Genomic DNA, 25,238 nt, shown 5'->3' on the forward strand with positions numbered 1-25,238 from the left:
TTGAAGGTGGGACCTCATACATGCAAATCATGTACTTTACCGCTGACATATTTCCCTTCATTGAACTGTGCCATTGCATCTTAAAAATCTGCTTTGTAGCCATAGATACATATATACATAGGTTCCTGCCTGCACATTGAGATCTTAATCAGAGGATTTCTTGGTGTGTCTGCTTTCGAAGTCTGTGAGGTGGGCATTCACAAGAGAGATGGCCTTTTTCAGGGCTGGCCCACCCATGAGGCAAGGTGAGGCGACCACCTCAGGCAGCTGCATCCACAGGGGCAGCAGGTATAGCCTCCAAGGACTGTACTGCCCGTTCCTGCTGCTGGTTGGATCTGTCATCTGTTCAGCAGCGCCCCCCTCCCATGCTGCCTTTACAGTGGCCTGTTGGTCAATAGGAGGTGTTGCTGGTCTTCTTCCATCCTTCTTCCTGATGTAGATCCTCACTTACTCCTTATTCCCTGACTGGGAGGAGGCACCATTTTGTGATTTGCTTCAGGAGCCAAAATGTCTTGGGCTGGCTCTGCCTTTTCTGCACTGGCTGCTTGCCTTTGGAACTCCCTTTCAGTAGAGCTGCAGTGGGCAGCTATTCTTCAGGCTTTAGGGGAGGCCTTAAAGACTCATTTGTTATCATAAGTAAACCCCACCTGCGATCACTGGATGGAGACTGGAATATTATGTCTGAGTCTGTTTCCACCTTCTGTGAATGCTGTTTTATTGATGGCTTTAGTAAGAGTTTTTATATAGATGCTATGGAATTTTAAAATGGAACACATTAACTCTCAGTATACTAAAGGTTTCCTCTTCAGATTTTTCAGTCTCGAGTCTGCTCATCTGATGCATGACCTTTTGGCTACACAAGTCTCCTGGGAAGCAGACCAGTGGCAAAAAAATGTAGAGGATTTCATGTTACAGGAATGTCATATGCAGCTAATTTTTTCATGGCTTTAAGAATGGGTGATTTGTAGATTACAGTCTTAGTGAAGTACTTGCAAAGCATTGGGAAACTGCCTAGAGTCAACTTGGATACCAGGAAAGGTTGCATCCTTCCTTCAACTCTATAATTTTTCCAACTCTTCTCAATTTGTCTTCTGTTGGAAATGGGGCTTAATATTTTCCTCTGAATATACCCTGTCATTTGAAAACCAAGCCCTCTTTCTATCCCCATATTGTTTCTGTCTCTTTCTGCCGCCTGCTCTCCCAGTGCTATATAATATCTACCACTGGAGTAATCATTCTTGCTTGAGCCATAGCAATGCTTTATATTTCAGCCACTGATACACTGGTTTACAGTGTGTTCATTTTAATAATTTCAATATTTTTTGCTGACTTTAAAAAGTGGGAAAATCTCCACCCAGCATTCTGAAGGTGGTTACGTTTAAGAGAGTAATCAGTTTTCTTAATAGGTTGGCATCTGTTTGTCTCGTGAGACAATGGAAGAGTGCGCCTTCAGAAGTGAAGTCAAGCTGTTGGAGAGTTACAGCGCCTGCTCTGGCTGTAGAGACTAATACAGAAGAGACCTGTTTTGTTACAGCTGGGGCAGATGAAGGCGTCCAGTTGTGCTGATGCAGGAGTACTATGGCATTTCTTCTTTCTGCGCTCCTCCCAGCGTTTAAGAGAGCAACCAGCTTTTGTAATAACTGCTCATGTTACCACATCCTAAGGCTCTTCTTTACTCCTATAGAAGTGCTGAGATGTTTGCTGCCATTATCTGTGTTAAAGCGTGAGTCCTATGAGGAAGGTTTGGAGGAGTTGGGTGTGTTTAGCCTGGAGAAGAGATGATTAAGAGGTGATATGGTAGCTTTCATCAAATTCATTTTCTGTTGCTCCAGAGGGTAGGAGCCAGCAGGTTCAAATTACAAGGAAATATTAACTCAACATTAGGAAGAAATTCCTTAACAATTTAAGCTGCCCTTTAGTGGAACAGATTGCCATAGAGAGAGGTGTACTCTCCCTCATTAGGGAATTTTAAGCAGAGATATTGTAGCATTGAATTTCCTTCATTGGCAGGGGGTTATGCTAGAAAACTTGTGAATCTCTTCTACCTCAATGGGTTGTAGCCAGTTCTGTGCAAGAGCATACGGAGTTTCACTCATGCAATGTGACTTCCATTTCGTCTCCTCCTATGCCTCTCCCCCAATCTGCTCTAGAGGGTCCACCAACCCCCTTGAGCTGATTTTGAGGAAGCGGGGAGGGGGTGGAGAGGATAGAACAGTAGTATGTTTTGCATTGTTGGAATACAGTTCTATGATTATCTTAAGTACAGTACAAATGTTACATCACAGAGTTTGTGGAGATAAAATAACTTGGTCTACACTTGTAGGCATATGCAAGTAATTTTTAATCTGAGCTGTTTTTGGGAATTGAGGTATGTTAAGGAATACCATAACATCTGAATATCCTAAAGGAAAACCTACTGCCAAAAAACTCACCACAAACAGTCACGCAGGTGAGACAGAGACCTCCATTCAGATAATCTTCAAAATAATGTTTTGGAGAATTGGGATTTCATTCCCTCTGGTATAGTGCTAACATGCTGCAGAAGGGTACAGTTCTGCAGTGAAGAGGAAGCTGAGAGAGGGAGTGCTGAATTATTTTCATTTGAAATTTGTCTCCCTCCATTTGCTTTTGTTGATTTATCTTCCAGATTATCTGCCATCCTGTTAAACATACTGATTCTATTATACCTCTTATGAGAGGTATCACCTTTACAAAATGTGTGCTGTTCCACCACCAAGCTCTAGTTAGAGTTGCACATAATCTAGAAAGGCTAAGTAATTTAGCTATGGATGCGGAATAGTACATTGTTTCTCAGTCCTACGCCCAAATACATAAAAAGAGATGGTTGCCTTTGTTGTAAGAATCCAGTGATGCAGGGTACATCAAAACCCCCAAAGCAAAGAAAGAGGGATCCTATTTAATAAGCAGTGTCTGGGCTCTATGACGCTTTCAAGTTCCAAGGTAATGCATTTCCTCAACAGGTAATGTATGTAGCAGTGCAGATTGGCCTCTAGGTCTGTAGAACACCTCCCTGTTTCTCACTTGTTCTTGCTGGCCCTCTATTCTGCTTGTATGATCCTGTCTTCATTAAGGGGAGTATTTAACAAGTTCCAACCTTTCTGAAACCCAGTTGACCTCCATCAGGATTGGCAGCCCTGCAAGATTTGCGCAGGCAAGACTTCCAAAGAAAATGCCTCTAATTTAGAAGGAGAACGCAGCTAATGGCAATCTGCCCCAAAGCAGGACTAATAAGTAGTGTTGCTAGTATTTGAGTTCAAACAGTTTTTGTAACACAAACTTGTACAATGTATTTTAGATATTAAGGATGGGCCAATATAGCAAAATAGGTGCTCTTTCAAATAAGTATTACTAATCCAAAAATAGTGTAGTTTATCTGAAAAACAAGTGAGCTCATGTGCACTACACTTGGGTATAAGTCACATTGAATGTATATAGAACTTCTATAAAAATCCACTTAATGTTACATATCACTACCCAAAGATAGGAAAGAAGCAATTTAAAAACACTTTTTTTGGGGGGGGAGGGGAGACATACTTTAAAATCTCTTTCCACTGCAGTATGGAACCAGCGGTATTCATTTCTGAGGCCTCCAATGGAGGTTAAGAACAGTTTCAGGTTAAAAACGGACCTCCGGAACGAATTAAGTACTTAACCCGAGGTACCACTGTATTGTTTGCTTTGATGAGTAATGGCTCTCAGTCCAAGTTCTTTTGCATTACATGCTACCTAATCCTTTCGCTAGGAATTGAACATGGGATCTTCTACATGCCCAAGCATGTGCTCTACCACTCAGTTATGGACACCTGCATTGGTGGAGCTCATTATTACCATTAACTGCTAAAATGATCAATTGTAACATTCCACCTCATTGAGAAGGTGAGGACTGTTAAAAAGGTGAGGACTGTTAAAAGGGGGGGGGATATTTTGATTAAATCCTGCATTAGGGGTTGACTATGATTCCTATTAGGTGGATGAATACTAGATTGGGTTTCTGGGAGAGGGTGGGTACGTCACTTCCAGAAAACGGGTCAAATCATTGTGAGAAGTCAGGTCATGCAGTTTAGATGAGAGCAAATACTGTGTTTTTCAGACACTACTCAACATGGAACACTCAGTGAAAACCCTAGGGTGGCTCTGAACAAGAACTAACCAGCTTTCTTGTCTGTTCAGGCAGTAAAAACCACGCTGTCAAATAATGTACTCCTGAATATGTTGAAGCATATGTTTTTCATAGCGTGTAGTGTGTCATGGGTGTATGTGATAAGCCCTGGTGGCATAAGGACAGAAATCTCTGCCTTATTGCAGTATTGCTTTTTAAAATAACTGCTTGTTCTCTTTCTGTTTGTGGCCAGATCATTGCAGTAGTCATGGACCAGTTCACTGACAGGGACATCTTCCGGGATATCGTAGATGCATCATACAAGCGTCGGATCCCCGTTTATATAATCTTGGACGAAGAAGGCTCTAAATTTTTCCTGGAAATGTGCAAAGGCATGGAGCTGAGTGATTTCTATATCCGGGTGAGCTGATGATGTGCACTGTGATTAATGAGAATCATAGCTGAGAGGTATCAAAGCACAGTTTTAATATAAATTTTGAGTAGATTACAGTAAATAATTATTGTATTGATAGAGGACTTGGACTTGATTCTTTCTTCACCTTCTATTGCCACTGATCACCTAGCCAGGTGTCCCCTCCATCTTCTCTTTGTGCAGTTGGTTCTTCCTGTCTTAAGTGTAAAACCTTGCATTTGTCCCTATTGGGATTCATTATTAGTTTTGACCTGGTTCTCCAACTGTTAAGGTCATATTGAATCCCAATTCTGCCTTCTGTGGAATTAGCCATCCCTCCCAGTTTGGTGTCATCGGCAAATTGGATGAGCATCCCTTCAATTCCTTCATCCAAGTCATTTATAAAGATGCTCGATAACAACGGGCCCAGGACAGAAGCCTGCACTTCCCCACATGTCACTTTTCCATGATGATGAGGAACTATTAATGAGCAGTCTTTTTGTGTGGTTGTTTCACATTTCATGACTTTATGCACATCTTGTTCATGAATTATTATTTATTTATTTATTATGGAATCAGTCAGTGATTTATCGTATGGTCACAGACCCATTAAAATTATTATAGAATTGTTACGTGACTTATATTGTAAGCAGGGTTGAGCACAAGTCACTTCTCCACCTTCGCTGGAACCTTTGTCCTCTAGTGAAGACGCAGGGAGAATTACTATAATCTTAATGGGACTCGAGCAAAGGTTGCAACATTTTCAGATAGTGGAGTACCACTTTATGAGGCAGCCTTTCCACCTTTTCCTTTCCTTTTTAACATGAAAGAAAGGCAAGCTTCTATACTCAGCAGCAGCTGCCAGTTGCTTCTAAAATTGTTTCAGAATGGCACTGGGAACATTGCTAGATGATGGCAGAGTGTGGTTCCCAGCAATTTTGTATGAAAAGAAAGATGGAGGTCCATATGTGCATAAGGATTTATTATCACTGGTTTCAGAAGCCCTTGTTTCTGAATAATTGTCCTCAGCATTGCAGCCTAAGCTGCAGTGCTCTGTAATGCTCTGGTATTTGCTTCATTCTCTCTGCAAAAAAAGGTGTGCGGATTCTTTCTTTCTTCAGTTTAAACATTCTCTGTAGATTCCCACAAGTTTTATTACATGAAGAGGTGCTCTTGCTTTCTTCTAAGACTGAATAGCATCTTTGTTCACTGACTTTCACCTTTATAGATCTGGTCAGCCTTTTGCAATGCATGGTCTCTGATCCTCTGTTCCCCCAACTGTTACATTTGAATGCCCATTGTCTACTTTTTCAGAGCTGTTCAGATGAATGAAGTAAGAACTGTCAAGCACTTTTTATATTCAGCATACTATGGAAATTATTATTGTTGATAATCATCACCACTTTTTTTTCAGGTACAAAGAACCTTCCCTAAATTAGGGTGTTTCTAATCATGAAGGTTCTCATTCTTCACCAGTCAACTACTTTTCAAGGCTCAAATAAGTTTGCCTTTCTTTCTTTCTTTCTGAAGACGGTTAAGAAACTTCAGCTGGTGCAGAATTTGGCAGCCAGGTTGTTCGCCTTTTGGCAAGATTGTTTGAGTGTATTATACCGATCCTGGCCCAATTGCACTGGCTGCCAATTAGTTTCTGGGCCCAATTGAAAGTGCTGGCTTTGATCTAAAAAACCTTAAAGGGCTGAGGACCAAAACACTCCAAGGGGCAACTCTCCACATATGAACCTACCCAGACCCTGAAATCATCATCTGAGGCCCTTCTTTGTGTGGCTCCTCCACAAAGGGTCCAGAGAGTGGCAACACATGAACAGGCTTTTTCTGCAATGGCTCCCTTGTTGTGGAATGCGCCTTCATAACATATCTTTAGGCTCCAGGCAAAAACATTTATCTGTAACCAGGCCTTTGGCTGATTAACATTCTATGACCTTTTACATGTGTTTGTGGGAGGGGAGGTTATTGGTTTATTTTAATTTTATTATGTATTTTGGGTTCTCATTTTGTCTTTGTATGTTGTGAACTGCTCTGTGATCTTCAGATGAAGCGTACTAAATAACAACAACAACAACAACAACACTGTGCTTTTTCTTTCTGTCAGAATATCCGTGTGCGTTGTGTGACTGGAGCTGGGTTCTACATGCCATCAGGGAAGATCCAAGGCAACTTGGCGACACGCTTCCTGATGGTGGATGGTGAAAAAGTTCTTACTGGATCGTACAGGTCAGTTGCTAACTCAGGGTGGGCGTTCCTTTTACATATATGCATGTAACTTTCCCTCTGATAACTGGAACATGAAATGTGTCCTGATCCTTTTGCAACTTAGCCTAATAATTTGTTCCTAGTTTCACACATGAAGTCAGACCTTTGGTCCATCTAGCCCAGAATTGTTCTCACGTTGCCTAATTTTCTAAGTAAAAATGCACAAGATTGGGAAGCATGAGGAATAAGAAACACAGAACAAAGGCAGAAAGGAAGAGAAGTATGTGAGCAATATGAAGCAGGATTAAGAGGGGAAGAAGGGATATAAGAGAAAAGATGTACACAGAAATGACAAAAATGTTTGACTGTCACCTGTCTATCTTCCAAGTACTTTCTCTGCTATGTGTGTCTACAAATTAACAAATGTACTTGGATAATAAATATGCTTCCTGATTACTACGACATGTTTTCCTAGATGGTATGAGCTTAGATGTGAGAGGGTAACTGTTTCTGATTGCAATGCTTTTAACAACAATATCTCTTGTTTGATAGTTTCACATGGACCTCATCCCACATAGACAGAAACATGGTCTTGTACTTGACCGGGCAGCATGTGGAGATGTTTGATATTGAATTCCGTGAACTCTATGCTATTTCGGAGGAGGTCAACCTCTACAAGGAGCTGAACCTTCCGTGCCCTTTCCGCCAAGGCGTCGGGAGAATGGGATTTTCCTCCTCTACAGTGGCCCGGAAGGCCATCAGCCCAAAGTATGGACTGGTAGTGGCAGTTCCCCCAGGCGAAATGATGCGCTGGGCCTCCCGCCAGAGGCACGAGTCACAAGGGACTCAAGAAGCACAGGAAGAAGAAAGTGAGTCCAATAGGCGACTACAAACTTTTCTGAATGACCTTATCACGGTGGAGCAAGTGCTGCCAGATATTGAGCCTCCACTTGAGGACCTGAACAGAGGAAACCGGAGTCCTCAGAAACTATTTTCCCTATTAAAATCCAAATCCAAATCCAGGGAGTCCATCCGTGACCTCAGGAAAGATGATGTTGCCAATGGGGAAGCTGGTTCCAAACCAGTCAAGAGGTTCGGCAGTGGATTTTTCAGACGGGCCAAGCGGTCACCACCCTTCAATGCTGATGCCAGTTCTATTGCCAGTGATATTGCTGAAGACTTTGTGGTTGTGAAGACAGGAAAGGAAAGCCAGGCTAGCCCTCGCCCTGTCAGCGTCCGTAGTAGTGGGACTAATTCAGGTAAATAATCCTGGGGAAGACTCTTTATTTTTTGTTTTTACCAACAAAATAGTTACTCTTTCAGGATTTTTTTCCCCAGAAAAGCTTGCCCTTCTCTATTCTGCTTTCAGATCCCCAAACTTCTATACTGGGTGATAAACCAGTCAGTGTATGGGCAGAGTAAAAGGAGGGCAGCTATATCAAGTATTAGTATAATCCTGAAGTCTGACACTAACCTCATCTGATAGCTTTGTTTCTAGATGAGTTTAATTTAGGGGGCTAATGGGATAATTTCACATTTCTCTCTCTTTCATAAATTAGGTTCATAAATCAGGTATTTTGATTCCAAGAAGGAAGCAGATTGTCATTCTGTGTTGCGTGAGTGTAATGTAGGTTTATTAGCAAAACTGAGATGCCTCATGCCACTTAACTTTATATGACTGGGAAGAGAGTTGCTGTGACAATCATGGAAGGTATTTGTATTCAAAATGCGCCCCTGGATGCACCAGCCGAGGCTTAAATAGACTCCTCTTATGTTGTTTGACTCTTTCATAAGACACCTTGATTCATTTAATCTGCTATCTTACACTGTTCAAGGGTGAAGGGTGAAATTCTGACGTCTTTGTTTTGTTAATAGCAAAATATTTTATCATGGGGTTGGGAATGAGACATGTCAGAGCAGACAGATCCACTCAGCATCTACCGTGTGTGTGTGTGTGTGTGTGTGTGTGTGTGTGTGTGTGTGTTTGTGTGTCTATGTATACACATGTGTCCCTATCCTCTGATGAACAGAACCCCAGTAGAACACACTTCTCTTCCCTAGAGCTCTCATTTGCAGTGTGGTTTGGAGAAGGAAACAAGTGTTAAAAAGAGACTCCAGGTGGTGTTTTTTTCTGCATTTTTCATAACCTCGCATAAATGAGGCAGTATCCTGCCTGTCCCCTAAGCCCGCTGTGCATTCTAGAGGGGGAAATGCTAGCAACAACCATTAAAAGGGTCTCTTGTAATAAGCTAAGCCAGCATTTGTGGAATCTTTATATGAGGCCTTTTGGAATTCCCTTTTAACAATTCTTTCTTGTTTATAATTACTGGCTACAGTATGGCTTGCAGTTGTTTAGTCTTCTTAACTTTGGGGGGAGGGAACTAACCTGTGGCCCTTCAGATGTTGATGGACTCCGGTTTCCATCCGCTCCAACCAGTAAGGCCCAATGGTCAGAGATGGTGGAAGTTGCAGTGCAACAATTTGACTGATGGTCAGTTTTGTAGCTTTTAATGACCGAAGTCCTGTAGCTATTGACTACTTCCTCTAAAGCAGACATGGCTAACCCATGGGCAGCATCTGTCCCTCAAAACATTTTTGTGAGTCTCCAACAGCCCCTGCTCCACATCATATGCCAGTTTGGGGATGGAACTGGTTAGTGAAGTTTAAACAACAGCCTTGCTGTGTGTGCCAAGTTGATCAGGCTTGACCTGAAACACTCAGTTTGGGAATCTTCTTTTGCACAAGGAATGCAAGGATACCTGGAGCCTTCCCCACAATTTGGGTTTTCTGCAGATTGCCTTTTGCTCCAATTCAGCTTTGAAGAGTTAATTTTCGCAGGGAAGGCTCTGGAGCAATAAAAAAGTGTGCAGGAGCTTTAAAATGTGCACCATGCTTGGAAAGCGCATAGGAAAAGTAAGTGTGGATAAAGCTCTAAAAGTAAGCTGTTTTGTAGTCATATATCTCGAGAAGCAAAAGTTCTGTCCCATAGAATCCAGAAATTTGATTGACTTTTGAAAACAACATTCTTCTCTGCAAAGATTCAGGTATGAATTGTCTCAGTAATGTTCTCTCCACATGCATGGGAACATCCTCCATTTGCGTGGGTACAAAAATTTCTCATAGTAAAATAGCAAAAGTCTGCTTTTTGCCACCTTGCATCACAGGCCCAACTTGATGGTCTTCATGCTTCCTGTTAGCAAAACCCATTCACACACAAACTTCATGCATGCCTGTGGTTTCCAAGCAACTACTAAAGCTTGTCTATTGTTCTTGAGAAGTAACTACAGCTTCAAGGCTGAATATCTTACAAAAGCTAAGCCTCAAACTAGGTTACAAACACAGCTTTGCTAATAATGAAAGGATAGCATTGAATTTGAGAGGTTTTACACATTTTAAAAAAGTATTATATGTAATAAAGAAAGAATATATCATAAGCATAAATGTCTCTAGCCAGCATTAACTTCCTAGGTTACCAAATACACAAGTTGGCCCTAGTGCATCTGCTTGTTAGGGTTACCAAGTTACTAAAACCATGTTTCAAGATGCATTTTAATCATGACACTCCCAATGAGTCATTTGTTTTTTAAAAAATGAGTTTAAAATTATTGTTGACTCCAGGGGGGTCTCCTGCTGTGATGGCATGATGCCAGAAGGTTTTTTTGTGGGGCCCCCATATCCCCCTGAAATTTCCATTAAAATTAAATAATAGTCTTTTAAAATTAAATAAAAGATTTGCTGCCTGCTTCCATATAGTCTCCACAGGTGCTGCTTTGTCGAATTTAATATAGAACAATGAATGGTGATGAAATGTTTTCAAATAATGTAGAATGGCTGATGGTAGTGCTTGGGAAGGCAGTTCTTGCCACGGCTGTTTTGACCCTTAGGGTTGACCCTGGGTCAGTGTGGCCCTCAGTCCAAAAAAGATTAGCTACCCCTGCTCTGAAGTTAAATCTGTTCACTGTCTAGCCTATCCTCTAACAGTGGCCGTGTAGGATGAAATAGAAGGAGCTGCAGAACCAGCACAAACTGTGGGAGAGGGGAGAGCTGTGCAGTAGTCAGAAGTTTCTATACACCCCCCCACACACACATCTCACAATATTTCCAGGCAAACGAGGCATAGTTACAGTTCAAGTACCCATTCCAGCCACACTTGCCCTCCAAGCCTGAGCTTTCCTACTCCTGGATTAGAGACTTTGGTTTAATATTTGTATTCTGCTTTTCCAACAACAAATGTTGAGCTCAAAGTAGCTCACAATAATCACAGCAGCATTTCAAAAACAAGCATTGCAATCACTAACACCGCAGTATATAAATAAAGCAAACAACAAATTCATCAAAGCAATACAACTCAATAATTGGAATCCCAGAGTTGATATAGTATGTGAAGTTGTCTCAAAATACAATATACACTAAGCCGAACAATTTCAGATGCTTCAGTAGGAAGGAACCCACTTAAGGCTGTCGAAATTACTAATCACCACAGTTCAGAGTTTGCTCCACTTGCCTTTGCATAATTATACTTGCAGCCAGTGCAAGAAAGCACTGTGTGTTTCACTGCCAAGGAAGTAATCTATGGCAGCCTGAGAGACCTATGGCATATAGTAAGCTATAGTGAGAAGCCAGCCACATGTCGTGTATAAAACATTAAGCTGGCCACCAGACCTGGATGGTATTTGAGAAGATGGGAAATTGGGTAACAGGGCATAAGCTGTGCTCATTGGTACACTAATATTTCTAGGTATACAGGTACTGTCTTTTAACATTGAATGGTTATCACTCACAGTAACTAGAGTTTCCCCACTGGAATATGCATGGGGAGGTTCCCAGCTGTTGAGGAAAGGAAATAGGAAGATGAGGAAATTCTGGTTGGATATCTTGAGGTTTCTGCCATTTTAGCTTGGAAGCGATGGTCAGAAGCACCTCCCCCACCCCCACCCTTTTTTTTTTTTACTGGAGTATAAATTGTAATACCGAAAGTTTATTTACATTTCAGCTTAATACATTTTGAGACCGTTCTTGGAGATGGGCGGTCTGTTTCTTTTGCGTTGAAATCTGCATAGCACAAGACATGCACAGATTCAAACATTGTGTTTTAATTCACAGCAGAGAAAAAAATCATTTATCATTTGTAACATTTTATTAAAGTTGACCAGAGGGCATGCAGCAACCCCTAGTGATAAAACTAGAAAATAGCAGAGGCCCATATAGATATATAATCCAAAGTGAAGGTTATTAAAGCTTTCTGTATGTTGAAATTTTTCATTCTGTGTATGCAGAGAAAAAGGTTTCAGATTGTAGCAATTAGAGCACAAAAAGAACAGCTCAACTCAGGTGCCAAATGGGCAGGTTGATATAGTGTGTATGGAGGACCAGGACTGAATCTAAAGCTTAAGTTTTGAACGTGGACCAGTGTTCTGGTACCTATCAACTAGTAATTTTACAGCGGACTATTCAGGTAAATAATGTCTAAATATAAGTCACATGAACAAAGTGGTGCATGTGTGCACATGCAGTGCCTGGTGTAGAGCACTTCCTGGACTGGTTGCCTTTCTGCCTACTCACCCAGTTAGGAGATTCTCACTGGTATTGTCTGTGGCACAGAGAGGGAGGGGGACTAGGGACTGCTTTTCCAGGACACCAGCTAAAGAGGATGAAAACGGCGGTGGGAAAGCCAAGAGAGGCTACTTCCACCCTTAGCATCTGCTGCCTGAGGTGATTACCTCATTCTTCTTAACTACCCTTAATGTAGTTTGCAATTATCTAAATAATTTTACTTTGAACGAGATGCATTTAAAAAAATGTTTTTGTTAATGTTGCTTCTAATAATCCTGAAAAAAGGAATTGGCCTTCTCAATGGCCTTCATTTGATAACTGTATATATAATATGATGCTTAAATACTGAAGTTCTGCTTTATTTACAAAAAGTGTTCAAATGTATACAAGTATATAAAAGTATTAGTAATTAAACATGGTGCCTTGATGGTATCTGCACCTCTGTTAAAAAGCTGAAAAGACCATATTTTGTGCCGTAACAAAATTTGTAAATTAATTGGGAATAAACAATCGAAATAGTTTGAAAAATGCCTTCACTGTGGAAACATTTCTGGAATATGTTTCCTGTGGCTGTGGGTGGGGATCATGAGTTGCAGAAGGGAAAAGGAAAACTGAGAAGGTATACCTGAATGTGTTAATTTTCTTTTTTAAAAGCATGCTTGAAATCTTTTAATTAGAAACATTTGGTTCATTTTGTTTTTCTGATACAGAAAGAATGAGACCAAGCTCCCCTTCAGGGGACAGAGCCAAACAGTCCAACTGTGTGGTGTCGTGATCTGAGGAAAACAGCGACGGGAAAACTGAGAACCCGAAGGGACATGTGTGGCTGTGGAATATACAGCTGTGGGCTGATTTCAAACCTACAGTCCCAAGTTCCTCACAATGGTCTGTATCAACACTCTACTGTCAAGGTCGGAGCTGGTACATCCATCTAAAGTGCACATGCAGAGTAAAACACATGACATGGAAGATTCCTATGTGGAGAGGTAGCAGCATGAATTAAATAACAGTGATAAGTGGAGTTTGGAGTTTAAATCTGTGCTGACATACATGTAGGGGTGCTTTCTATTTCTATGTGTTGCTTCTTAAATTTGGTTACAGGCTTAAGAAGAACACGGTTATATTGCTGATAATTGTACTGTACTGCTGTTGATTTTGTGAGTCAGAAACACAAATCAGAGTTAAAAGGTAGAATCCAGAGAAGATGGTCAAAGCTGGGGATTTTGTATGTCTGAGGCAGCATTTCTCAAACATCCGAACATCTCCAATCATCTACACACCTTTAACATTTACTAGATCTTCTGCACCTTCCATAACCTTTTCTGTTTGTAATCCTAATGTATGGATAGCCACCATGTGGCAGTGACAAAGACAAGAAGGGGCTGTGGAATTGCTAGAGAAGGTCTGGTGGGCTCATGTTCCCGGCTGTGACACAGAGTTGGGCCTATGCTCCTGCTTCCTTCTGCTGAGCTACACAACTCCCTACCTGGACTAAAACAGTTATGCTAAGGACCTGGGAGCTGCATGTATATTGTACAGTGGCACTAGTTCAGAACCTCAGGTTCATGGCCCATATGCAACCCTTCAGGCCTCTCCATCTGGGCCAGAACCCTTCACCAGCCACACCCCCTGCCAGACCTGCTTTGCCCCCTCCTTGAGTGTTTTTGTCTGGTTGGAATGATGTGTCCTTGAAGCCTGCTGTAACAAACATAAAATTAACATTTGTTGCTGAGCCCACCAGTGACATGTGGCCTCTGGAAAGTTGCCCAGGAGGTAACGTGTCCCCCTGCCCATCACTAATCTAATGGGACTTGCACACTTACAAAAATGCACTAAATTATATGTGCTGCCCCCACTTCCTCTGATGACTCCTGATTTCCATTTGGGGGGTGGTGGCCTAAGGATTTCTGTACATGTTTGTTTCTCCTCTTCAGAAATCTATTAAGATTGCTCTAGGCAATGAAGAAAGAGTCAGTGAAATTGATATCCAATTCCTCTTCATTCCATATAGAGCTTGACATTTAAACAAATTTTATGCCCTATAATGGTTATTTGGATGAAAGCATGGGTCATAATGCCAGATGATGCTTATTAAGGTGTGCAGGTGAGATTCTACATGGTCTCTATTAAAAAAACACAACTTAAAAGATGCACTAATAAGAGTAGCAGGTGGCAAAACAATGCAAGATTGGTATAAATGAAATCATTTAATCTGCCCTTGCATCTCGTTACCTTTGTCCAGATTTATAACGACAAATGATCAAAAGTACCTAATTCAGTTCCTTATTCCAGCGCTTTAAAAGTCAAGGTTGTCAGTGCAGAGTCACACTACTTTATACAAGTCCAGTGGATTAATTCAATATACGGACATTTGTTTTCCAGACAGCTGTCCTATAGTCAGTCTATGGCTTTATGCTGCCTTAAACAGTAGCTTTCAGGCCCTACCAGAGGCTGTCTGCCTTTTTGTATCCAGCCTGTCTGTTATAGAATACTAATCAACAGAGAGTGAGGTGCAGAGCTTGCCTTGTTTAACACACATGCTAGCTCTGTTTGAGAATGTTCAGTAAGAAATACATCCAAGAGAAAATGTCACACACACTGTGCTTTCGAATTGCCTGCTGTGTCAGCTTTTATAGCAAGGGGTCTTCCGGAAATTGGATTACGTTTGGATGGCTGAGGGGTTGCGGGTGGGGGAGCTCATGCCTAGCCAACCATCTATTTATTAGTGCTATTTAACATTGATTTAATGGTATGCGGGGCATGTGCTGTACTCTGCCTGGAAGCTGTTCATTACAGCGATTTCCCTTCTTCTGTACACATGGCTAGTTAAACTGGATTCCATGGAGATGAACGGTGTATTAAAACCGCAATGGTATTCACCCACTTCTCCATCTATATTCAGATGGCCAACTTTCAGCCAGACGTGGTATATGCACGCAGTACATTTAACTTCCAAGTGGGATGATTGTACTTCAAAAATATATCAATGCAACCATTGTTGTAATAGTCACAGCCTCTGCCTTCACTCTGCTGAACATAAGCAGTTCACTTGTGTCAAAACTGCCTTGAATCCCTTGAAAAAGGTAGTCTGTTTTGATTTGGAGTAGCTCCAATTGAAAAATATGTACATATTAAAACATCCGGGCAAATTTATATTTAAAAGGTAATTTATTTTTAAAAACTAATTCTATATTTTAATTCCATGTGCACTTGTAAGTTTTTACAGGGCTCAATCATGCGTTCCAAAAACTATAAATCCAAGTAGGTTTTGGTTTTGGTTTTAGAACAAGTCCCATGAATTGTTCCCATTATCCCCAGGTTCTTTTTTTTGTGGCTCTTGTATTTGTTCATGATCTTAAAAAGCCACTTGATTTCAAAAGTGTTTCATGATTGTGGATATGTATTTTTAAATGTGATACTTTTGTTGTTGTTGAAATGCAGAAACCACAAAATGAAATGAAACTAAATCTTGAACATCATGTTTTTCCACAGCCACAGATAATTTGAAGGGACGGACTGATGTGTCTGAGTGTTTTAACACCCAGATGAAATTAAAATTGATGTGGTACTGGAATTGTACTTTAGAATGATAGTAATACCCATTGCATTGCAATGCAATTCAAAATATGCTTAGGTGCATACAGATGTGCATGCAAACAAGGCCTGAATTGTTTCTATTTGACTGCTGAAGCCCAGTTTCCCCTATTTGATAGATGTATCAGTCAGCAAATCAATTTCTGATCTAATACTCCAGCATTAGTCAACCCAGGGCCCTTCAAATGTTGGATTCCCCTCCCAGCATCACTGATGATTAGACATGTTGACTGGAGCTGGTGGGAGTTGGAATCCAACATCAACTGTGAACCACCCTGAGATCTTATGATGAAGGGTGGTATATAAATCTAATAAACCATCTGGATGGCACTACATAGCTACTGCTTCAATAGTCAGATCTTGGTTCCCATGTCCACCATTTTAAAATGTACATTTTTAAACTTTGAAATTGCTGCATGTACTTGAGCATGCGTACGCTCATTCACCCCATGAGCAATGTGTGTGTAAACATTGGCAAATTGTTTTGGGGGAGGGGGAGATGAGTTAGTGATGATACCTGTTTAGGGCCAATTAGTACTGTGCTTTTGCTGCAAACGCTAATGGTTTCCTCTGAACTTGACCCAGAAGATAAATTAGTATATTTTAATAAAAACATGAGTGTGTTTTGATGATGGGTTTACCACTCAGATTATGTTCATATGTGCACACCCTTCTTTATGGAAAGCTTCAACTGCAATTAAATTCTCTGACAATGAGATCTACACAAGGGGTTTGCACATTGACAGTGGTATTGGGAACAGAACTTTCATGAGGAAGATGTACAAGCACATATTGCACAAAAAACCCCAATGCTACACAAATTGCATTTTGGGACCTGTACAGATAACCATTTCAGAACACATTCTACCAGAGATGTGTAGCAAAGTTCTCCTTAACACTAAGTCAACTAAACTATGCCTGGGGTGAACAAAGTAGCCTGTCATCAGGTATTCTAGTCTAGGGTGGTTTAGTTGGGTCACTCTGCCCGAGTCATAACACCCACCATGAACTTTTGGGAAGGGATTGTGGCATGGTGTTGGGCTTTGCACCCAGAAGGTCTCAATTTCATTCCCTGGCATCACCAGTTAAAAGGATCTTCGGTAGCAAGTGATGAGATAGACCTCTGCCTGAGAAATTGTGGAGGTGCTGTCAGTCAGAGTGGACAATACTTGGCTAGAGGAACAAATAGTGTGACTTCATGGAGCAATTTTCTCTGTGTGAGAGAGAGGGAAGGAGGGTCTGGCTGACTTGGTGAGAGCACAGAACATCTACTTACTGAAGTTTTTAATGACGTCTCAAGCTGATCTATATTATGCTAGCAAGCAGACCCTGGTCATTGCTGAGGCTTTGATATATGCAGGTTATAAATCTACACATAATAATACGCACCTAAGTTCCATTTAGGTTGGTGTGATTTAAGAGGGCATAAAAGAGATCAAGATTTCAGTCTGAGTTTGCAATTAATTGATGATCATCTTATAAACATTTTAGGACCCATTCGTTCTAGTCTCTCCCTGAAATCTGGTAGCCTAGTGGAACTGAATTGGCCTAACTCACCCATGTGAATGTTATGCAAATGATGTTTAGTGATTTTATTTGTGCAGTATACTTCTTCTGTAGCTTATGCTAAAAGTGTTGTGTATATCTGGAATTTATTTCATTACATTGCACAGGATTGAAGATAAGTGGATCTGGTCATAATTCTAAAATAATGTCTTTGAAAATTCACCACTTTTCTTCAGTTCCTTGAAACTTTCTGTTTCTCCATGATGAACAGATTTTGATTAAAAACTGATCTCAGGAGTTTATTAGAAGATTCATCTCATAACCTGTCGACTTATTGTATACCCATCTTCTGAGTAATTTTCATCAATATTTTTAAAGGTCTTCAATACTTCCTAGTTATCCAGAAATTATTTGCTGCATATTTCCCATTAAGGCTAGGCTTAAAAGGAAATCTTTCAGCTGACTTTCAGCTATTTAATTTAACCCTGTGCTCACATATAAAATTACTGAGTGCTTCCCTGATTATAAAACCTCTTGGTCCACTTCATATACAACATGAAAAAAGAATATGGATTATCAGCTGCCTTTCTATGGGCGGGGGGGAGGAATACTAGTGCAGCCAGTACCTATGGAGGGACACTTCTAAATAATTGGATATAGACATAGGTGGATCAATAGTTTGACGGTATAAAGCAGATTTGTAGTTTAATTTTTGAGGTGCAGTGTGGTCTGTTATGAATGCACAGACCTGCACACTTTGGTTACAAGCCTCAGTAAAATAGTTGTGCTGCAGCCTAGGTTCACCTTTTTCTTACACTGAGATTTTCCACATGAAGGGAAAATGTCATGTGGAAAGAGGACTGTACACTAGAGCAATTCCAACAGTGCCGATTTAACATGAAAATATGCTTTACTTGTCCTCCCCTCCTCTCACTTCAGAATCTGCTCTTGAGTGCCTTAATCTTGAACCTCTTCCTAGAATGGATCTTTAGTGGATCTTGAAATTGGTTTCTCTGTGCCTAAGCTATGGCATTTAATCTCAGATCTTATTACACAGTGTTTAGCTTTTTAACATTCCTTTCTACACTTTATGGATTTTGTTTAACTTTCGCGACACTTGCTCTCTTATGCCCTAGTAGTCTTTAATACCAATTTTCTGCTTTGACAGCATCAGCTGAAACTTTTTCTGCTCGTGTTGAAAGCTTGGATTTACTTTTGACTTTCTAGTGTGGAGTTCAGGTCTTTGGAGCATGTAGAAATTTATTGACACATTAAAATGGTGCTGGCAGCTTCCGTGAGACCAGGGATGGGCAACGGTGGTGGTGGTGGAAATAATTATGAGTTATTTTGGCCAGTGCCATTTATCATGTGTCAGCACTTGAGAAATAATGTGGCAATGGATGTATGGGGCATCTCCCTTGCTAGCAAAGTACGGGAAAGGAAAACGTAAGCCTCAGGGTACATCAGGTCTGCACAGAACACTTGCGGCGCTTCTTGCTGTGGGACTGTAGCACCAGGTTGGAGGCATGAAAAACAAGCGTGGTATGGCACAAGCAAGCCCTCAGCCTGCACCATAGGTCAGATCATGACAACTTCACATCCTCTGCTGGCTCTGGAAGCACTTTTCTGCAGTGCAAATAAGTGTGTATGTGGTGGTAGAGGAACATTCCAGGCTTGAAACTTTGATATTTGTGAAGGTCTGGTGTACATGACTCCTCAAAAGAAGCCCACCATGCTCCAGCATGTTGCATTCCCAGCATTAATTCATTGAGTTGTGGCTTTTGCTCAGGGAAACTTTATTTGAAGTGCCATTGGATAACAATCCCCGCCCCCTTCTTATATCCTTCCTTGGTGGAATAGACTGAGCACATTGCAAAGCAGCAATGTTGTTGACTTTCCATGGGATAAGGAAGGGATCTGTAGTTCTTTAACCTCTTTCCCTTTTTTGGGCTCGCAGTGCCTGAGTTGATCATGCCTTGTAGCTATATGGACTAGAATAGTCTACACTGGCTGTTGCTGGCAACAGCAGACCCAGGTTTGGTGGGCAGCCTTTTGACAATATGCCATATTGTTGCACGTAAACATACTTGTTTGGTGTGTACATGTGCCTTACTGTCATAACAAATGCATTTTATACAACAAATAAATTCAAAACTGTTTTAAGTAGCCTTGTGTTTATTGGCATGGTGTCATCTAACTGAATGTGATCAATTCTCTTTCTCTAGTTTTGTAATGAATTACGGGCGAACATGTGGGGCACCTCTGGAAAGATAGGTATTTTGGTGAGCGATACACAGCTCTGCTTACAAAGAAATCAAGAAAGGGCATCAGCCCTCGAGGGAAACTCTTGAGAGGCCAGGCAGTGGCTGGGGATTAGCAGCTGATTAAACTGACTAAAGTTAAGTATCCATACTTCATTATACATAATACTAATTGACACGGCATATTTCTATGAAAGAAAAAACCAAAACCAAAGTAATTATATAACTACTACATATGTCAGGATTATTGTATATTTTAACTTACGGTAATAAGATTTTTGAGTTTGGGAAGGGGCCTCAAGATTGTGGGCCCTCATGCACCACACCCCATATGACTGCCATTGTGGACAATAGTAAGGCTGCTCTGCATTGACTTTTATTTTTTAAAATCAACCTTTAATCACAAGGAAAACAAAACTAACTAAGATACAGGGGGAGATAATAAAGGGAATTTCACATTACTAAGGAAGTACATATTATAGAAAGGTGCCCTTACTACTTGTTTAGCCTGCCTTAATTGCCAGGATAATTTTTAGCGCTGTTTTATCTTTCTGCTTTTCAGAGAAGAGGATGTAAAATGAGAGTGCAACATAGAGGTTATTTAAAATAAAATAAATGGGCATTGAAGACCACCACCCTCTCTAGGGAAGTAATCTGCACACGCCCAAAGGCATTCATTATTGGTTTTAGTATTTAGATCTATCTTATCCGAAGATCTCCAGGCAAAATACAACAATTTTTACAGCACTGGGACCTGCCTGAAATTGTCCTAGGCACAGGGGTCAGCAAACTTTTTCACCAGAGGGCCGGTCCACTGTCCCTCAGACCTTGGGGGGGGGGCGGACTATATTTCTTTTGGGGAGGAATGAATGAATTCCTATGCCCCACAGATAACCTCATGTAAAAACACCAAGCAGGGCCCACAAATAACCCAGAGATGCATTTTAAATAAAAGGACACATTCTACTCATGTAAAAACACGCTGATTCCCAGACTGTCTGTGGACCGGATTTAGAAGGCGAGTGGGCCGCATCCGGCCCACGGGCCTTAGGTTTTCTACCCATGTCCTAGGGCTACCATCAAAAAGGATAGGCAAGCTTTTTTGGGGGGGAGACTTATTTGAGGCTTTCTACATGAATAGAGATTTTTATCTTCATGGAAGGTATATATACTTTCCTATATGTTTGACAAGAAAATTGCCCAGTCTTCAAAAAATATTGGCTTAGCTGTTAAAATATTTGACACGCTCTTGAATTCAAGAGAAACAAGCACTTTGTTATCTCCAACCTGCCAGGAACTCTCTCCCATCTGCCAACAATACTTGCACTGAGCACTTGCAATTGAAAGGCAGAGGTTGGAGGGGCGGGGGGGGGGGAGCAAGTCTTAAAATGTGATCACTCTTAGCTGTCTTGCTAAGTATGCTGCATTTGTACAGAAAGATCAGTTCTGATTCAGCATGGACATTGCCGACATTGTACTGCTGCTTGAAAGAATGGGAAGATGGCTCTGCCTTAGTGCGCTGAGGGATAACTGCAACAATCATAGGAGAGGGGAAAGCATGGGGGTCATCTTGTCCATTACTTTTCCCCAGTGCCATTATTCTCCTCAGTACATTTTCTGCCAATCTGTAAATGATTCAATCATTTGTATTTCTCAGAAGTCTATTCCCCGCTCTCTTGCCCTGTCAGAAAGTTACAAATAACATTGACTGAATTACTCAGTATGTAGAAGCCCTGATAGCTGAAGCAGTGAAAGAAAATGACTGTTTCCCTCCTTCAGCTTACCAAAGTGTCTGCTTTTTATGTCTTCAAGATAGGAGCATACTAATAAATGCAGAGCAAGGGAAATGAATCCAAGCTAAGGAGCACTTCAACAAATCACAGGATTTCTAGGAAGAAAGGCTGGATGTTTTTTTCTGGACTTTTCCAAACTTTAAATGGCGAAGTTTGGCCAAAATATATTCTTGCCTTCTATTTTTAAATGGACTTAAATAAAGTTCTTGAATAAAGATAACATGCAGTTGCATACATGGGAGCATATTTTCTCTCTCGTACAAAAGCTACATGCATTTTCTTGTTGCAGGGGCCATAACCTGAAACAGGGCTCAAATTTGTATATAAATAACACTCTCTGATAGGGAAGCATCTCTTCCCCTGCATTCTTATTGCTGATGTTTAGGAACTCTATAGCACAGTTAATTAGAAGCATAGGCGCCGACTCCATGGGGCCTGAGGGGGCCCGAGCCCCCTCAAAAATTCGTTTGGGGGGGCTCTGCCCCCCCAATAATTTAAGAAAATTATTAGTTATATTATGCTTTGTAAAATCACAAAATTATGTTGGTATTTTTTATTTTCCTTGTTTGACGATAGTTACCTTTTAAAATACATTCAGTAATGAGTTAAAACAAAGCCACTCCCGATCTAGAGAGGGGGTGGGGTTGCGGGCTCTCGACCCATCAACAATCTCGCGGGGTTGGCGTCAGCCCCGCGAGAAGCGGGGATTCCCCCTAGCTCATTAATATTCACCGCCCACGGCGGCAGCCAATCGGCTGCCGCAAAGGGCGGGCCCTCACAGGTTCACTTAAGGTCGGGGCAGCCCGGGGCTCGCCCCTTTCGTTCCCCCAGCAGCAGCGGTTTGGAGGTCTTGGGCCCCCCCAATATTTTTTATAAGTCGGTATGGGCCCCCGCCCCCCCAATATTTTTTATAAGTCGGCGCCCCTGATTAGAAGTGAGATGAATTTATTTATTTAGAGTATTAATATCCCACCCTTCAATTAATTCTTCTGAGATAGGGGGCAGAGGAGGGGTTAGCTCCACAAGGAAAGAGATCCACAGGTGGGTCTGAGACCTCAACCCCCCCCCATGCCAATTTATCCTAAGAGCCACTGGCATGAAGATATCCCCCCATTTCATTGCCCCTCCTTTTTGTCTTTCAGCAGTCTTTGAATCCTTCAACCATTACAGCTTGTGGTATGAGAATGGTTTTTCTGTCTTTCCCAAAGCATGGAATTTAAAGACATGCCACTGTGTGGATGATGCCACTTTATGGATGTATTACTTGTATGTCTAGCCAACTTTTCACCAAAAGGTCCCAGGGAGAGTTATAAAAAATAACACAATTAAAAAACAAATGCAAATTACATTAAAATAACAACACACACACACCAACAGTAGCGGAAACCTCCTTGTTCCCTCTGAATCGGAAGAGGTCGCTGAGGTGCTAGACCAGTGTTTGCAGGCAGTGGTGGGCTGGATATGGGACAAGAAACTGAAACTGAATCCCGAAAAGAGGTGGGAAACTGAAACATCATCCTTTAATTGTGGACTTTGTTTGACTTGTGTCCATTTATTATGTTTTTGTACAGAATTACTTGTTTGTCTTACGTAGACAGAAGAATGGCATTGTTGAAAGGTGCTGTAAGAAATTATTTTTAAAATATTAAGCGGTTTAGAAAATGGCTGTTCAAAATCTTAAATTGTTTTTAAATGCTAGTAAATAAATAAAATGAGCACGCTGAACAGACTCACGGTGCAGTCTTGGACTTGTCTACTTATAAGTAATCTCCAGTAAATTCAGTACAGTAGTAATTACTTGCCTAGTGGAACAACTATCTACTAGTATAATAGTGACACACAGTGGCTAAAAGAGGCAATGCATTTTCTTCACCTTTAACTAAAAGTAACAGCAAATGGGATGCGGATGGTGCTGTGGGTTAAAGTTAAACCACTGTGCCACTTAGGCTTGCGATAGTCATGCTGGCCACATGACCCGGAAAAACTGTCTGCGGAAACGGACAAACGCCGGCTTCCTCAGCCTTTAAAGCAAGATGAGCGCCGCAACCCCAGAGTCATTCGCGACTGGACTTAATTGTCAGGGGTCCCTTTAACAGCAAAGTTAATGAAACAACATTGGGAGTGGGGACATGTTCAGACTTACGTAGGCAATTAAGAACACATCTTTCCACAATAGTTACTTGATTTCTGATTTAAACTTTAAATACGATTTCAGGGGCGGACTTTGGTCTTTCAAATTTTAGCGGCGCCCTGTGCAAAGCCAAAATTTGTCATGCCCCTCACCTTCTATTCTCCTCAATTCACTATATCATAAATGTGACACCCTACAGCACCCCTAAGCTCTGCACCTAGTGTGGCAGAACCTATCGGCTGCCCTAAATCTGCTGGAGGACTCCCAAGGAGAGGAGAGAGAAGAGGAAGCTGTGGGAACACAGGGAGGAGTGAGGGGCTGCCAGCTCTGCAGGCAAGGGGTAACATAACTGGGCTTCTGAGGCTTGGGGAGCGTTTTTCCACAGGGAGGGCTGTAGAATGTGGTGGTCAAGGGAGCCATGGACTCAAAAAGGTTGAAAACCTCTGCCCTAACGCTTTTCTTTTCTCAGAGCTTTTTTCTTACATACTAGAGCCAAGCTGATGAGTCCAGCCTAATTCTTCCTGCCACTGTGAATCTCTCTCACCCTCAGAACTCTCTCCAGTCCCCACCTCTCTCTCTCTCTCTCTCTCTCTCTCTCTCTCTCTCTCACACACACACACACACTCCCCCCAGATCTCACTCCTCACCGGCCCTGCTTCACATAAGTGCTTTTGCCTGCCTGGACTATGTCCTTCAACTCTGATAATGCTCCTTGCTTGTCTGTCTGGAGGATAGGAGAGGTGTGTGTGTAGACATTAGTCTACTGTAAGAAGGTAAACTGTGCATTCATTGCTCTGCCCACTTTTGCCTCTAGCCTCTCCTACCATGGGTATATGCTGCTGTGAATGTTGCCCAGAAGGGGATGCAGCACAATCCACATCCCCAAACCATAACACCAGGGGGGGTAGGGTGGTCCACCCTTGAACAACTCCACCAGCTTTTGCTCACAGAGCTATTGACACAGAGCTTCCTGTTCTGCCCACTGAAAGTGTGTGTGGAGAGAAGTATCACCTGTGGAACTGCCCCTTGCAGTATTATTATTATTTATTAAATGATTCGGTGATGAGCTTTCTTTCTTTCTTTCTTTCTTTCTTTCTTTCTTTCTGTCTTTCTGTCTTTCTGTCTTTCTGTCTTTCTTTCTTTCTTGGGACAAAAATACAGATGAAACCATTGGGAATGAACAGTGAAATGCTCCTAAGCATACGGTTGGTGGAATATACAGTACAAATACCGTAATGTATAAGGTACAACATTTATTACAAAATTGTATGAAAATTGGATTCCAGGTGGAAAAATCGAAACTAGAAACAGAATTGTTAGAACCTAAAACTAAGATTTTGTCAAAGATGTATAACTTGCTGCTGAAATGGAACACCCAGGATGAAACGGTGAAGTCTGCTATGATTAAATGGGCACAGGATGTTGGACATAATATTATGTTTGCTGACTGGGAACAGTTATGGACCACCGGTTTGAAATTTATGGCATGTAATGCCTTAAGAGAGAATATTATGAAAATGATTTACAGGTGGTACATGACACCAGTCAAGCTCGCAAAAATTTATCATTTGTCCGATAATAAATGTTGGAAATGCAAAGAGACTGAAGGTACATTCTTTCACCTTTGGTGGATGTGCCCAAGGATTAAGGCTTTCTG

At 41.4% G+C, this 25,238-nt stretch overlaps 1 protein-coding gene across 6 annotated transcripts in view; it reads left to right on the forward strand.

Annotated features, from left to right (window-relative positions):
• Positions 1-25,238, forward strand: part of TNRC6B (trinucleotide repeat containing adaptor 6B) — a 149,899-nt gene that overhangs the window by 17,445 nt on the left and 107,216 nt on the right. For 5 of the 6 annotated variants that reach the window (XM_081877569.1, XM_081877566.1, XM_081877568.1 and 2 more), the window contains exons 2-4: positions 4,374-4,541; positions 6,643-6,764; positions 7,296-7,822. In XM_081877569.1, the coding sequence (XP_081733695.1) occupies positions 4,389-4,541; positions 6,643-6,764; positions 7,296-7,822 (802 nt within the window). In that variant the 5' untranslated portion in view covers positions 4,374-4,388. Of the gene's footprint in view, positions 1-4,373; positions 4,589-6,642; positions 6,765-7,295; positions 7,823-25,238 lie in introns of those variants that run through there. The other variant, XM_081877570.1, reaches the window with a different exon arrangement.

Source organism: Podarcis erhardii (assembly GCF_964252035.2).
Source record: "Podarcis erhardii genome assembly, chromosome: 10".
Taxonomy (NCBI): domain Eukaryota; kingdom Metazoa; phylum Chordata; class Lepidosauria; order Squamata; family Lacertidae; genus Podarcis; species Podarcis erhardii.